This window comes from Molothrus ater, chromosome 7 (assembly GCF_012460135.2).
Source record: "Molothrus ater isolate BHLD 08-10-18 breed brown headed cowbird chromosome 7, BPBGC_Mater_1.1, whole genome shotgun sequence".
Lineage (NCBI taxonomy): Eukaryota > Metazoa > Chordata > Aves > Passeriformes > Icteridae > Molothrus > Molothrus ater.
Window position 1 is genome coordinate 4733722 of NC_050484.2, and position 16433 is coordinate 4750154.

At 40.6% G+C, this 16433-nt stretch overlaps 1 protein-coding gene across 1 annotated transcript; it reads left to right on the plus strand.

Moving 5' to 3' along the window:
- Nucleotides 1-258: 258 nt before the first annotated feature.
- Nucleotides 259-16425, plus strand: ACADL (acyl-CoA dehydrogenase long chain). Its single transcript, XM_036387034.2, has 11 exons — nt 259-365; nt 1717-1878; nt 4289-4426; nt 4837-5001; nt 5918-5984; nt 7195-7359; nt 8175-8276; nt 10061-10174; nt 12237-12364; nt 14342-14428; nt 15770-16425. Exons 1-11 carry the CDS (start codon nt 292-294, stop codon nt 15861-15863), a joined length of 1296 nt encoding a protein of 431 aa, XP_036242927.1. The 5' UTR covers nt 259-291; the 3' UTR covers nt 15864-16425.
- The last annotated feature ends 8 nt before the right edge of the window (nt 16426-16433 follow it).

Sequence of the window (16433 nt, forward strand, 5' to 3'; positions counted from 1 at the left end):
AGGAGAGGATGAGGATGGAGATGGAGCCGTGGCCCAGCGCCTCGCCCCTCACGCCGGCTGCCATCACACGGGCGGCCTTCAGCGCACAACCCCTTCGTCCGGCTTTGCTGCCGCTCCCGTCCGTGACGCGATTACAAAGCTACCCCAGAGAAACATTATTTATACTGCGGCTTCACGGTGCTCCCGCCTCCATCCCGGAAGGGATTTCCAGCCGTAGGTGGGCGGGCGCAGGGATAACTCACGGGCTGCAGCGGCGGCGCCGCCCTGTCCTGTCCCGCCCTGCCCCGTAAGATGGCGACGCGGCTGCTCCGCCTGCGCGGCCTCCTGAGGGCCGCCGGCTGCCGGCCCTTCTCCGCCCAGGCCAGGTGAGCGGGACCGGCCGTGAGGGTGGCTGAGCTCCCCTGAGCTTGGGTTCCGTAAAGACCGCGGGGTGAATGGCTTTGCCCGGCTGCTCGGGGCTGGCTGTATGATCTCGTATTATTATATCCTTTCTGTGCGGGCGTGTGTACGCACCTCAGTGTGTGCTCGGAGCGTGTGGGTGCGTTTGTATAGGTGTAACGGGAGTGTTACGGGCGCTGTATGTGTGTGGGAGCCCTGGGCGAGCCCCGGCACATCCGTGGCCGTGATGTGCCGACCTTTGCTCCACTTGCCGGGAGCAGCGGGTCCCGTGCTGGCAGCAGGTGACAGTGACAGTGACAGCGGGCGCGACCTTGCCCGGGCACCGCGTTCCCCCGGGCAGGAGTGGGATCGGACCTTCCGGACCTTCCACTTGTGTTTCCCAGTGTGAGAAGAAGGGAGCAGCCAGGCCCTTCCCTGTGTGACACAATTAAACAAAAGGTTGGGCTTAAATAAAACTCATCAGCTTTAAAACTAAGGTGGAGGTTTTGAGAGAGTCACTGTGTGTCTAGCTTTGAGGGTATAAGGTACTCAACAAGCAAGTTGCTGTATCTCGTTTTTTCCAAATATTATTAGATGTAAGTAGAGTCTGTGTTTCAGGGGGATTATTGCCCTGGCAGAGCCTGAGTAGCTACATGTGGTAGTAAATAAAGACTTCTGTCTCTGGAGCAGAGTAAATAAGCACAGGCTCAGCTGAGTTCTGTAGACTACACACAGGTGATGTGCAGAGGAACTGAGAGACTAACAAAATAGTTTGGGAAAGGAAAAGTGAATGCCTTTTCCATGTACTCAGCTCTCCTAAAGTTTCTGATGTTTCGTGGCAATACAATAAAAGCAAGTCAAAAAATCCAATACACAAGTATGAGAAGTGAATTTTCATTTCAGCCTTAAAGTAGTACGTCATCCTTGATGATCCAAACCCCTACAAAAGTGTTATAACCCCTTCTTTCTTATTTAATAATTAGACTTTCCTTGTGTGGATTCTACTACTGACCTTTACCCCTGTATCAGTTTTATTTTTCTGTTGAAGCATTCTTTGATTTTTACCTATGTTTTCATTAGGTTAATTTTAATCTTTTACTTATATATGTATTATTGTTTTAATTTATTTGAAGTGTGAACAAACCAGCCTTGCCTTACCTCCATTAATAGCCCAGTGGAGTGCAGTGTATGTTAGTTCTTTGTATTTATCATGGGTATCCTTTGCACCTCATGGTGTGCCAGAGTTGGGATGTGAGCTGTGTTTAGTTACACAGGAGTTTCTAAAAGGCAAATAGGGTGCCTGTGTCCTAACAGATGCATGAATTTGTCTTTTTCCAGTCCTCTGCAGACAGAACAGCATGGCACAAAGCGCCTGGAGCCATCTTCTGCTAAAACTTTGACTGACATAGGAATTCGGAGGATCTTCTCATCAGATCATGATATCTTCAGGGAGAGTGCCAGGAAATTCTTCCAGGAAGAAGTGCTGCCTTTTCATGCAGAGTAAGATAACCTCCTAAACATTTGGATTGCCAAAATTCATTTTTTCCCCAAAATGCTTTCTGTGGTGTTACTTCTGATAAAGCAGGATATTACTGGTTTTCATCTACAAGCTTTCTATTTCAAATTTACCAAATTAAAACAAACCTGTGAAAGTCATGCATGAAGAAAAATCATACATAATCAAAACTGAATGCATCCTTTGAGCTCCAGTGTAGGCATCCTCAGCTTAGGCCCATGAGCAGGCAAAGGCAGTTTGTGGAGTTGCAGCAAAGTTTCCCTGCCTCTAGGATTAACTGATGTTTTTGGGGTAGAGTTGGGGGGCAGTTCAGTTCCCACACTATTGGGAAATAGTCACTAAAAAAGGCTTTGATCATCTCTTACTATCTTGCAGTAGATTTTGTAGCTACATGCAAGTACTTACAGCATGGTGAGGTGAATTATGTATTACCAAGAAACTTGCACAAAACATCTTTGTTTGAATTTCTTAATTTTTTTTGTTTCTGTGAAAATATGTGCATTTTCTGTACAGAGTGGAAGTGTTGCAATTCCACTGAACTAGAGCTGAAGGGTGGTTTTAGCCCCTATTTTAGTCATATCCAATCACATTATAGTGGTGAAAATGAAAGAAATTAACTCAGGGTAAGCAAGGGATAGCGAAGGGCTTATTCTGAAATTGCCCTGCTAGATGAGAGGCTCCTGACACAGCTGAAGTGTGCATCCACAAACAGCTGAGGTGCCTCATTGAGTTAATGGCACATCATGGCTCTGGGGCAGGAATGAGCAGCAGGAGGCTTACAGCAGGGTTGGTGACAGTTTGGTTTTTTTCAATCCTCAAACTATAACCTTTTAGTAGTATGCTCTTCCACTGAACTGTCATATTCTGTCCCTAAAACCAGATGCTTTCCCTCATTTTGTGTTGGAAGGACTTCCAGGGCAGGTTTGTGGACATGTATTGACTCTGCTTGAGGTTGCTGAAGATCCTGTTTGCCATCTTGCTGACACAACAGTTTCTTAGACTGTATCAAGTTCAACTTGTATTCTTGCATCACTTCAGTGGCCTCTGAACCCCTCTCTTCTCACACCTTTCAAGGCAACAAGGAGGCCTCAGGCACAGAACATTAACTGGATTATTGGGAGGAGGAGAAGCTTTGGTGCTGGGTGAAGCAGAGACAGCAATGTCCCTGAAAGTGGGGATCAGGGGGAAAGCAAAGATGGTAAAAAGAGATTTAAGATTTCCAGTGTAGGAGCAAAAGCTCTGTGAATCAGCTTAAATACTGGAGCAGCTTGCCCAGAGAAGCTGGGGCTGCCCCATCACTGGGAGTGGTCAAAGCCAGGTTGGATAGGGCTTGGAGCAACCTGGGCTAGTTAAAGGTGTCCCTGCCTATGGAGGGGGGTCAGAACTGGATGAGCTTTAAGGTCCCTTCCAATCCAAACCATTCTGTGATTCTATGGTTCTGTTTTGTATGTAGGATAAGATACTTGATTAACTGCAGGTAAATAGCTGTGCTATAGCTCTGCTGCACACAGGTGTGTCTGATACATTCTGTTTACCATATAATTTTTAAACTGTGGCATTAGAAAATAAAGGCATTAAAAAAAGAGAAAACCTGAACCATTAATGGCCATCCTTATTGAGTTGGCAAACCCCATAAAGAGGCACTAATTTTCCAAGAATAGGTGATTCCTGTGGTGTTAAAGTTTGCCAGCTGTCAGCAGATAAGCCTCAGCTATCTATTTACACAAACTTGAAAGGACCTTAAAGCAGTAATTTACAGTAACTTATGAGTCAGTAACTTACAGTACTGACTCATAACAAGTGCACAGGGACAGATTTTTATACAAAACTGACTAGTATGATATCATTGGTTCTGATAAAGCATTTTTCATTGGTAGAGTGGAAATCTTTGATGAAATATAATGATGATAATAAATAATATATAATATAATATTTTATAATATTATATGATGTAAAATATAATAGAATGGTAATGATAATATAATAAATAATACAATATAATGATCCTCTTTTTTTTATGTGGGTAAATGTGCATTTACAAATGGAATGTTAGGAGGATAAACACCTGCCTGTAATTATCCAGATGGCTGGGGCTAAATTGCCTAAATCCCAGTCTGGTGTAAGAGTCTCATAACAGGTCTTAATGAAATCTTGTCAGGTTACACATTGGAAGCAGGAGTTCAGACTTGTTTTGCAGCTGGTGTCCCTGCACTGCCAGTGTCATCTGTGCACTTGAAGATTAGAAACTCTGTGGTTAAGCCACTGCTTCTTGGCTGTGACACAGAGCTGTCTGTGTCCCCTCACACTGTCTGCTGGTGTTCCAGTGTGAAGCAGATAAACAGGAGCACGTGGGGGGGTTCAGTGTGTGACCCTGGCTTTGTGTTCATTCCACAGGTGGGAGAAGGATGGCCAAGTGAGCAGGGAGCTCTGGGAAAAGGCTGGACAGCAGGGCTTGCTGGGTGTTGCTATTGCTGAAAAGCATGGAGGCATCGGAGCAGATATTCTCTCTTCAGCCATTGTCTGGGAGGAGCAGTGAGTACTGCATGCTTCAGGAAGAATTTCATTGATCTTATTGTTTGTGACTGTATTTTTTTTTTCATAAGTTATCCTAATTGTGGACTACATTTCCTTACAGAAAATGATGTTATCTTTCCTGTGGAAAGGATAGTTTACATATATGTAAATTCCTCCTGTTTTAAGTATTCTGTATCATTGTTTGAGTAACATTGGCTTTGTGACTGGGGGAAGCCTTTTTTGTAGCCTGGGAGGTTATGTACCCATTTGGCTGTGAAATTAAAATCTGTAAATAATGGTAAAAGAGCTGAGACTTCTGTGTAGTGGGGTTCTCTTCACTACTGTGTTTGTGTTGTAATGGTGCAAGTTCAGTGCTCAAGTCTTTGTTAGTAGTTTTTTCTGAACTTCCCCCTCCCCTTTTTTTCCAGGATGTATGTTAACTGTACAGGCCCAGGGTTCAGCCTTCACTCAGATATAGTCATGCCCTACATTGCCAACTATGGCTCTGAAGAACAGATTAAACACTTTATCCCCCAGATGGTTGCAGGCAAGTGCATTGGAGCTATTGCCATGACAGAGCCTGGGGCTGGCAGGTAAGCCAAATACTAAAACAATGGTCTCAACATTATTTGCTGTCTGTTGATCTGTCAGTGAAAAACATTCTGAGCCTCCTGGTTTGTTAGTTACTTTGCAGACTAGATTATCCCACATTATAGGCAAGACTCAAAAAACCTGTTATAGATTACTTTATTACAGCTTTGTCATTTCAAGATAGTGGCTCAGAATCCATTTCTGTATTGTTCCACTGTGGGCAAATATGCTTTGTATTTGTTTCTGCAGTCTGAGTTTATAGTTATCAACTTGTTTGCATGTGAGCATAGGTACAACATGAGAAAAAAAGTGGGAAATTACATACTGTGGTAAAGAAGGCTGGGCTTTACAGTTAGCTTTTTCTGTAGGACAGAGCACCTTGTTTTTCTTTGCTCTGAATCCTTTCAGAGAAATGTCCCTCCTTGCCCAGCACATGTTTGGAGTAGACACTGCTGATCTGACAGTTTGCAAAAAGAGAGGGACACGTGAAATGCAAAACCTGTTGGTGTGAGGTTTCTCCAAATGGCAGGTGTTGCTCATGGCTTTTCACAGAGCCTCCTGATCAGGATTGAGCCTGTGAAGAGGATTGGTTTTATCTGCCATTTGTTGTCTGAGGTGTACTGTGTAAGTGGATGCTGACCTGTTGATGTCAGTGCTTGCATTACACCACCTCCCACAAGCAGGGATGGGGAAATGGGACCTCGTGCTCCTGTATGGTTGCACAGATTTATCATCCTGTTCCACACCCTGCTTGTGGCTTCTGTTACACTCACCTATTTCATGGTGTCTCACTATTCTTTCACTGAGCCCATGTCTGCATGGTATAAAATCTACCTTATTTTGTAATGGATGGAATCCAAGATACAAACTGCAGCCTCTGGAATGGTTTTTTGAAGGACCTTTTGAATTCTGTTTCAGTGACTTGCAGGGAGTACGGACATATGCAAAAAAAGATGGAAGTGACTGGATTCTTAATGGGAGTAAGGTAAGTGCACTGACATGCCTTCTGCTCGTGGGCTTTAGGAGCTGAACACATTTAGCTGAATGCAGCAGGATGTGCACTGCTCTCAGCATCTCCTCCCAATCCTTTTACTTTTGGTTTGGGTTTTTTGTCTGGGTTATGTTGTAGGTGGGTTTTTTTTCCAGTTACCTTTTTTTTATAGGTCTTGAGACATGTCTGTTGCAGGCAATTTACAAACTGATTTATAGGAGGGCTTGTATAGGTTTTTTTTGTAGCTTTAAAGTAAGCCTATTAAAAGGCTTATTTTCCCTTAAACTGTGAAGGAGAGGGGAAAAAATGTGCTGTGTAGTATGAGCAGTATGGTTCTCAGTACTGATGTTTAACAATAAAATATAGATACTACTGCTGTGAAATCTTCTGTGGCCTGAGTAAAAACTTGTGCTGCCACAATGCAATCTTTATTCAGGAGCTTGCTGGTCTTATTAGGAAAAGACCAAAACAGCTGCATCAGATGCTTTTGCTGTGTTGTCAAATTGTGGCAAAGCAGTTTTTTCATTACCATAATGAAAAATAAGAGGGCAGAAATAATGTTGAAGTGGGAGTGTGGGTTCAACAGACCATTTTTTTGAAAGCTGTGAAATGTCCTAATCTTATTTTGTACTGCTGCTGATAACAGTACTGATAGAGACTTCTGGTCTTAGCAGAATTTCAGTGGTGACAATGTGTGCAAGCAGATAGATATGCATAGGTGCTAAAAAGGTGCCCATGCCACTCATTTGAAGCCACAGCAGGACAGAAAACTTTCTCTTGCTGGACTTAAGATGGATCCATTTGACAGACTCATGAGTTGTTCTGCAGGGTAATACTGAGCAGTTGTGACAAGAAGCTGTTGATAGTTTTGAGTGTTATGCCTAAATAATTTAATTTCTAGACAAGAGAACCTCTGTGTTTATTTAATATCTACATTTGATGCTGCATTCCTTCTTTATCATGGCACAGACAGAAGAAACAGACTGTGCATTCTTTAACTTCTGCCCCACACAATACTTCTCAAACTAATGTCTGCCTTGTTCCTAAACTCTTAATATCTAAAGCTTGAAATTCTTCTGGACACTTGAACCTTGCCTTTCAGTTCACCTCTGAAAGTGTCAATGTAATTCTACTTTCTGCTACTTGGTGATCTCTTCTAACCACTATCCACCTTGCTGTATTCTAAATTCCTTTTGTTTTACAGGTGTTCATCACTAATGGTTGGATGAGCGACGTGGTGATCGTGGTTGCGGTTACGGACAGGGAGGCCCGATCCCCTGCTCATGGCATCAGCCTTTTCCTGGTGGAAAATGGAACAAAAGGTTTCATCAAAGGGCGCAAACTCAACAAAATTGGCTTGAAAGCTCAAGTGAGTTCATACAACCTCTGATGCAACAGATTTGGAGAAAGTCTAAACCCACTTAATGCCTGGCAGCTGCTAAATAAATATAAGATGGAACTATGGTTGTGTTCTAGTTGTTAGACTTTCTAACACTAGACTTTCAACTAACAGCTAGATAAAACTGACTCTTATGGGCTAAAGATGGGCTGCCTCTTTTTTGAGTATACTTTTGAAATAATTAGCAAAAAAATCCATTTCTATGTCCTGAGACTTTGTCTAACTCAAATCTTTAGTTGTGAAGAGCACCAGAGCTGAAACTTTGTGCTATGGAGCACAAACATGCAATGTAGTGTATCCTGATTTTGCCTGTGAAGGTCTGGAGCATGTGATGTGCAAAGAGAGGCTGAGGAAGCTGGATGCATTTACTTGGAAGAAGCCTGAAAGAACAGGAATTTACTGATGTGTTTAGCTAGAGATGCTGAGGCCTGATCCTTTTTTGAGGAGGAGAGTGGCAAAGGAGACAAGTTATATTAAGGACAATTCTTAGATATTAGGAAAAAAGGTCACCAGGAAAATGGTTGGATACTTGCACAGTGGCTGAGAGAGGCTCTGGAGCCTTCATCTTTTGAGCTTTGGAAAGCTTAACTAGACAAGGCCCTCATCTGATTGTTTTTCTGGAGCTGCTCTGAGTAGAATGTAAGCTAGATGACTTCTGGAGGATCCTTCCAGGCTAAATTTGGGATTTCAAGTTAAAGTGCATAGTAGCAAGAAAACACTAGGGAAAAGTTAGTTTAAAGGGATGAGAATGTGAGACTCAACTGTTGCCTTTCAAATCCTCTTAGGACACAGCAGAGCTGTTTTTTGAAGATGTGCGGTTGCCAGCCAGTGCCTTGCTTGGAAAAGAGAACAAAGGCTTCTACTATCTGATGGCAGAGCTGCCTCAGGTAAAAGGAATGTGAGTGTTTGCTGTCTGCAGGAAGAATACAGAGACAGATTTTGTCATTAGTCCTGAAGTTCATGTATTGTAGTGAGCCACCTGGGTTGCTGAAGTGGGATGCCTTTGTAAAACCCCAAAACATTTCTATGGGTTAAGCTCACAGAAGAAATAGCAACCTGATATTCTCAAGAGGTCAAAATTATACAAGTTTACTGGCAAAATGTAGAAAATTAAGGAACTTTGACAAAGGATGTAGTGCAACACCCAATTAACACAAAACACTTGCCTTAGCATTAATTTAGTCTAACTTAGCAACCTTTAAACCTGTCCAAAATGTTCCATGAAAAGCGAATTAGAAGAAGAAAGGGAGAAAGATAGATAGAAAAAATACAGAAAAACACACATGTAACTACCAACTCCTGAGTTCCAGTGATGATGAGGTAGAGACTCCAAGAAGCTGATAGGGTCAAGACAAGGTCCCCTTGTGGTCAGCCTTTTAAACTCCAGAGCCACCCTGGCCCTCCCAGATGGGACTGTGGTCACTCAGGAGCTGGCTTTGGCAAGACTGAGGCACTGCCTGCAGTGTGCCACAACTGACAGACACTGCAGGGCTTGCTGGGGGCTGTGGTGTGCAGAGCAGGGCCCATCCTGCCCCCTCCCACACATGCATGCCAAAATGTCTCCAGACATCAATCTTTTCCAGTCCCTGACAGTCTTGTGTGCAATGTTTTGTTGGTACTGCTGATTTTTAACTGAAGCACACAGTGCTAGGTGTAGAATTCTTTGGGCATTGCTAAAAGTGTTGATATTCCAGCAGCTCAAAGACAGATCTCCTAATCAGCAACCCAGCTACTGAAAAACCTGAGGGTAGTGTATTAAAAAGAACATTCCACAGGTTTCTAGTATACTTCTAGTATGGAAGCACTTTGCTTAGTAAATTAAGTATAGCTTGGTCATCTCTGATTCATTTAGCATTCTCTTTCAAGAAACAAGCACTGCTGTTCTAGCTCTTCTGCAAGTAGAAGCATATTAAAGTTACATGGAATTCTGCTCATACAACAAAGTAAAGAAATTGTTTAGCTGCCAAAATACCTTGCTACTTTACCAGTCAGTTTCTGAAGGTTTGTAATTATTTTGGAGGGCAAGGAGGCAATGTTGTTTTCCAAAATGTGTCTGTGCTTTGTCAAAGCTATGACATACTTGCCTCATTTGGTAGGGATCATACTTTTTAATATTGTGAGTAAATACAAAACCTGATCAAAGGAAATACTTTAATGCTTTAAATACATGTCCCACAATCCGATTCAATGCAATGCATCAGACTGTTTCCACGTTGCCAGAAAAAAATGTTCTGCATGTAGTTTTTGTTTTTCACTGCAATGGAGAAGGAGAAACAAGACATTTTTGTAGGCTTTTTCCCCTCTAGAGTTGTCCTATTGAAATTGTTAAATACAGTTGTTGTTTTAGCTGAGCAGTGGAAGCCAATAATTGAAACAGAATCTGATGTGAACTTTTCAGTCAGTAAGATTCCTGTGGTCAATCTGTAGCTATTTTTTGAGTCATTGTGATGGAGCATTATGCCAGTAAAGCCTTAAAAGTGAGCTTTAGACAGCAAGGCACTTGTCCAACTCATTAATTTCAGTAATGCAGTATGTCTGGTTTGATATTTTATGTGACTTCTGCTCCCACTCCATTAATGAACAGCACTGAACATCTGTGTCCTAATTGTGCATCTGATGTGGCGAAATGTAGGACCAACTCAACTGCATTCTGTAATTTGTGTTTCAAAAGGAAAGGCTGCTAATTGCTGATATGGCTCTTGCTAGCTGTGAATTCATGTTTGAAGAAACAAGGAATTATGTGAGGCAAAGAAAAGCTTTTGGGAAGACAATTGCACATTTGCAGGTGAGTTAGAACTGAGCTGCTTGTGTACAGATTCTATTGTGTGTTTGCTATACAGCTGTGCATGTGAAGTAGTGACCAAATGAAAATCACTGGGCTGTTTCAAAAGGGTCATTTTCAAAGCTTTCACTGGGGCTGGTTTTTGCCTCTGTGCCTATTTTTCATTTAAGGAATGCAAAAAGAATAATTTTAAGAAAAGCCTTAATGTATGTATTTTATGACTTGGGTAGGTAACCTCCCTGCAGTGCTGTTTCTTAGAAGGAAAGAGCAGGAAGTATCCTGGCTCCTTGCTGCAGCTGGAGAATAATTCCCTTGTTCAGCTGAGGCTTGCATTTTACTGCCAGAGGTCCTAATCATAGGGTTCATCACACCTGCCTCTATTTGTCTGTGCCTAAAATCCTTTTAGGGCCCTGCCTGTGCAGATATTCCTCTGCACACAGAGCATTGCAGAAAAATTATTTTGGATGCTCCTGGAGGAGGGGGACTCCCAGCAGTGACCTTGCTGCCCGAGTGCTGTGGAGGTGCTTCATGAATGTTGTAATGAGACTCCTCAGCCAGCAGCAGTCTGGGTGTTTGTGTGGCTGTGTGTAAAAACGTTGTCTGATGCTCTGTGGGCAGAACTCACTCCTGATGGGGGTAGATAATTGAATTTTGAGATGTTTGTGCCTACAGTCTTTAGCTGCAGTCATAAAATAGATACTGTTTTCCACAGGATTGCTATAATACAATTTTCCTGACAACAGCATTAACTGTTAGGGCTGAAGGAAGCCAAGCTCCTGCTTTGGTTTATAGGATAAAACTGACTCTTATGGGCTAAAGATGTTGGCTGCCTCTTTTTTAAATATACTTTTGAAATAATTAGCAAAAAAATCCATTTCTGTGTCCTGAGACTTTGTCAAACTCAAATCTTTAGTTGTGAAGAGCACCAGAGCTGAAACTTTTAGAGGCTGGAATGCAAGATATCCTTCAGGGGATTATGATCTTCATAGTTTTTAAAGTTAACCTTCAGGAATCCGTAATTCCAGATGGAATTTTCACTGTGTGACTGAAACACAAAAGAACTATATTTTAACTTGTTTAAATGTAGGTAGGAGATGCTTCCTATTTATAGTAGTTCACTGTGCAGAGATCTCCGAAATAATCTCCCTTTTTAGGCTAGGCCACCAGCAGGTGGACAATAAATTTCATAAAGTATATTATTTTTGCCAAAATAATGAATTTCTGCATATTTCTTTTTGTTGATGATGACTTGAGTGTGCATATTATAAATAATCCTTTCCAATTAAAGCTCTGCCTTGGGCTAATTCATTTAGTCATGCCACATTACAGCATTTGAAATGAATTCTTTCCTTGTAGTAGAACATTGGTCCAGTGTATTTCTTGTCAAGGGAAGCAAGATTTTTTTTTTAATATATATTTCTAGAACTGAAATAAGAAAGAACTTTTATTAGTGGGTGATGTTTTTATCCTCTCCCTGCCAGAATTACAAGAAGATGGTTGAATGCCTGCCTGGTCTGGTTTTACATAACTTTATGATGGATTTTGCCTCTTCTATCTAAACCTCTCTTCCAGTGTGACAGAGCTCAGTGCTGAAAAACTTTGATATTCCAAAATTCCTTTTATTTTTTGTTTGTCTCTTTGCATGTAGCTTAAACTCTGAAGAATACATAGAAAGAGGATTCAAGAGATGGTGAAGTGTTATTAATTGGGAAAGTTCATGGCTCTACAGAGTGAAAGGACATTCCCTCGACAGAGGGAGCTGAGAGGGACAGAGCGCTCTGGGCCTTCTGCCATGTGCTCTCTAGGAATTTGTTTTCCCTTTCTCTTGTGCTTTTTCTCTTAAATTTGTGTTTTGAGTTGACCTTGAGAAGTAAAGAGCAGTAACTTTGTGTAATAGGACTGGTGAATACATAATTGTCTGCTGTCTTCTGATGTACTGAGCCAAAGTTTGAAATAGTGATTTCTAACAGCAATCCTTTTGGAAAATATGCTGTATTTTCTACCTAAAATATTAAACTGCACTATACTTCTTTCCTCTCCCTTCTCTATCCTCTTCCAAAACAAGACAGTACAGCACAAGTTGGCTGAAATAAAAACTCAGATTTGTGTGGGCCGAGCTTTTATGGACAACTGTTTGCAGCTGCATGCAGACAAACGCCTGGACTCTGCCACAGCCTCCATGGCCAAGTACTGGTATGTGCTCACAGTCATCTGGGATTGTCACTGGCATGGTCTGAACTCTGGTGTGGGCAGCAAAAATCAGAGTTACATTGAAAACCAGGGTTGCTTAACCAGATCAATTTCAAAATAAATACTTTTAAAATAGGCTTCCATTGATAACAAAATCATGCCTCTGCTTTAGCTTTAAGAAAAAGCAAGTGCTCCATTGGTATTTAGACAAAAATTTGCATTTTATTGTTAGCAATTTGTTTTTGGGTGTTTTTTTTTTTTTCATTTTCTTTGTTCTTTTTTTAGTGGGGTATATGGGGTTTTTTTAAGCAAAATTTGAATATTTGGAGGTAAATTTAAAGATATTTGAAGCTCTGTGATACTGTTTAGTTAATGTTACTTAAGAATAGCTGTTTGGCCTAGCCAGTTTTCAAAGCTAGCTGGTTTTGGGAAGAAATAGTTGGATACAGCTGTTGCTGTAACTGAGACTGAACAGTGCTTTCCTATATTGTCCAGAACTTCTTCTCCCTCACCCTGTACTTGGTGGTGTCATGTGTTAACTTAGTTTTACCAGAGCATAACAATATCAAGAAATATCTAAGGTAGTGGTGCATCAATTTGTATAGTTATAGCTTGTTGCAAAGATGGGAGGAAAAAACCCACGTGAGACAGCAGCAAAGAAATTTATGGAATATACGCACACAGTTTTTAGGCTTTCAAAAGTATAAAACATTTCAAAGTAAGTATTGAGGAAATGAGCAGAAATATTTACAATGGAAGGAAAGGTTTTGAGTGCTATTCCTGGCAGTGATTACCTAGAAGTACCAGGTACAGAGGCAGAGGCATTCCATTTTGAGGAGGAGGAAGCAACTAATGCCAGCTGAGGTATGCAGACTCACTTCCTCAACAAATTCCCTAAGCGAGGCTTTTGAAAATCCCTCACTTTCACTGCTGTTTACCAGCATGATTTCTTGTGGGTTTCCTCTTTCCCCAGTGGTGTCCCTGTGACCCTTCCATAAGACTCACTTAAATGGTCTAGAAAATGCTTGACTGTAGAATTGCTTTATTTCCTAATGTATTGGGACATTCTCTCCAGCCTTGAATTTCCCTTCAAACTTTTTGTATAGTCAATGACTTGAGTTAGAGCTTTGAAGGAGTTTAAAACCTGGTTTGTGCATCTCTTTTTTCATATCTGGAAAAGGTCTGTAGGGTTGTTTTGGTTTGCTTTTTCTTGTGGTGACAGGTTGTGGTACATACCTAAAATTTTGAATTTGAGAATATATTTAGGAAAGACAGTGGTAATAACTCACAGCTGCAGAATTACATTTGGTATCATAAACTGTAAGGATTTAAATGAATGAGGGGATGGTTTGGGGAAAAGACCATTATTCCAGGAGAAGCAATTAGTTTTTCATTTTCATTTCTTCTGTTGCCACTGAAAGCTGTATGCTTAGAAAGTGGGTTTTTTTTCATGTCTTCTAACTACAGCTTGAGCTTCCAGTGTTGGAAATTTTTTTTTTTTGCTATTAAATCCATATTTTGTAGTCAACAAATGCTGTTGGGGAATTGCAGTATGTTTAGAATTGAAGGCTATTGCAGAAAAGGCTATTGGGAAAATTTATTGCAGCAAATAAATTATGCCCAGGTGATGGTTATGCTCAAAGAGTATCCTGGTGTGTTGCTAATGGCAGTGGTGGGGGGAAAGCCGGTTTATTGTTAATTTCTGACAAAGCTGAGTGATTGGCAAGAAAAGAGACTGTACCAACTTGCTTCACAAAAGGATTCACTTGGCCTGTGAGAAAGGTAAACAAGTCTGTCTGTTTTGAAACCTTTCCTTCTCCAAAAGCTGTCTCATAAAGGGAACAAACCTTTAATGCATTGAGCAGTATTTATTTCTTACTAACAATATTTTGGTTTTGTCTTGTTAACATATCTTTATCTTCTGTACTGTTTTGCAACATGATGTCCTTCTAACAGCAAATTTCCTTTTGGCCATTTAAGGTGCTCTGATCTCCAAAACAGCATCGCTACCCAGTGTGTACAAATGCACGGAGGATGGGGGTACATGTGGGAGTATCCAATTGCAAAGTAAGTGGAACATTTCAGATTGTGTGATGAAAGATTACCTGCAAAGTCAAATGAAGCACTTCCTTTGCATCTGTGTGTTAGTTGTTTAGTGTTAGTGGTGATTTACTGTTCATTTTCTCATTGTGTTTATTTGAAATTACTGTACAGATGTCTGCAGGAAGGCTTTGTTCTGATTCTCCAAATAACTCTAAATCTCTTCAGCAATTATTGTCTGTTTTTTTTTTTCACAAAAGCTGTTTTTTTTTAGAAGAAATGTTATTGAAAAAACAGCAAAACTATAAAAAGTAGAAATGAGGGGAGCTAGTTTTATGTTTTATCTGAAATTAAATGCATATGGGTGAAGAAAACACATTTCTTCTACCACTGAGTATCAAGTAATTAAATCAAGAGCATAACTGGCTACATTCAGCTCTTTTACACCTTTGAAAATTAAGAAGAGAAGAGATTTATATGTAGACAAAGAAATTTGTCGTTCCCATTTTTTCTGACTTGGTGAATTTAGAGACATTAATGGAGCTTTTGTATAAATCCTTGTCTGTTATCTGTGAAGTTTGTGTACAGGCCATGTGACACACTAAATAGAGATTTTGAGCTGTTTTTATTAAATATATCAAAGAGGTGGTAATCTGACTGTAGAAATAGCAAACACAGGACTGCTGTACAATTGTCATAAGCAAGCTCATTTTTTTTAACTGAGGAGGTTTATATTTTATTTAAATTTTAAATACATTGAGTATGAAATGTTGCTTTAAAATGACTTGTTCTCCATATTTTCATGGAGTGTAATTTGTGAGTGATCTGCTTTGTCTTGTTAAAGGAAGGCCAGTTTGGGGTGTCCTTGAACCTCTGCTTGTCTGTGTGTACAGTAGTTCCCCACACAGGGTTTTATTATCTCTGTGGTCCAGTAATAAGTAGATTTCCAGAGAATGCCACATTGCTCCTGTGTGAGGAAGCAGAATGGAGATGGAAAAGCTCTGTCATCATCCTGTGTGCTGTCACCAGGAACAAAAATTGGGAGTGGAGTAGTAGCAGGAGTTTATAGGGCTTTATTTTTTTTGTTTAATTAGAGGCAATAGTGGAGACTTTACACTATAAACAGACAGGGAAGAGATGCTGACCCAGTTCCTGGTTTGGCACACAGCATCCTGGAAAGTTGTAATATTCCAGGTAATTGAAGCCTCTTAGAAAATAATAACTACCTTATCAATGGGAAGAGTATACTTTGAAAAGAGGGATCTCTAAAGATAAAATGCTGTTGTTTTTTTGTTTTTGTTTTTTTTATTATATGGTCATTCTGAGGCATTGTCTGTAATATTTCCTTGTTTTTTTTTCCTCCCTCAGAGCTTTTGTGGATGCCCGTGTTCAGCCAATCTATGGTGGTACTAATGAAATAATGAAAGAACTTATTGCTAGAGACATTGTCAGTGACAAGTAGGGCAGATGATTACTACTTTGCAGAGTCTTGCAGAGCCTTTTTCTATATTAATATATGGCGTAAAATCAGACATCAGAATGTAAGTAAAATAAATATGCTGTATAATGTTCTTTAAAGGAAGTGACACTTAAAGCACATGTTAGTAATAACAATGTGCTCACATTCAGGATATCTAATATTTAATGAACTTAAAATTTAAATGTCTTTGTACAACACGGAGTGGTTCTCTGGGTGTCAAGAGTTGCAGTAGTAAAAGGCAATTTTATCTCTGGAACTCTTGGTCTCTCAGACTTGAACCCATTGTGTTGAATCCAAACCTTGCTTTTCAGAAGCAAATCTCGAGAGAAACCATATTCATAACAAATAAATATTAATGTAACTTTGAATTTGTATTTCCCCTTGAGCAGCAGAACTTGACACTTGCTGTTGTTGCCATACACCTGCTCACTGTGCAGCAGCCACCTGCCGTGCAGCTGACCTCTATGTTTACATCTAATCCGGAATGCCTTATTTTAATTACTTTGGTCAAATAAACATAATAAAGCATTTCTATGCAATCTCACGCTTGTC

Coding starts and splice junctions, on each gene's coding strand:
- ACADL (XM_036387034.2), top strand. CDS start 292: ATGGCGACGCGGCTGCTCCGCCTGCGCGGCCTCCTGAGGGCCGCCGGC. Junction 7,360..8,174: donor AAATTGGCTTGAAAGCTCAA/GTGAGTTCATAC, acceptor AAATCCTCTTAG/GACACAGCAGAGCTGTTTTT. Junction 12,365..14,341: donor GCCTCCATGGCCAAGTACTG/GTATGTGCTCAC, acceptor TGGCCATTTAAG/GTGCTCTGATCTCCAAAACA.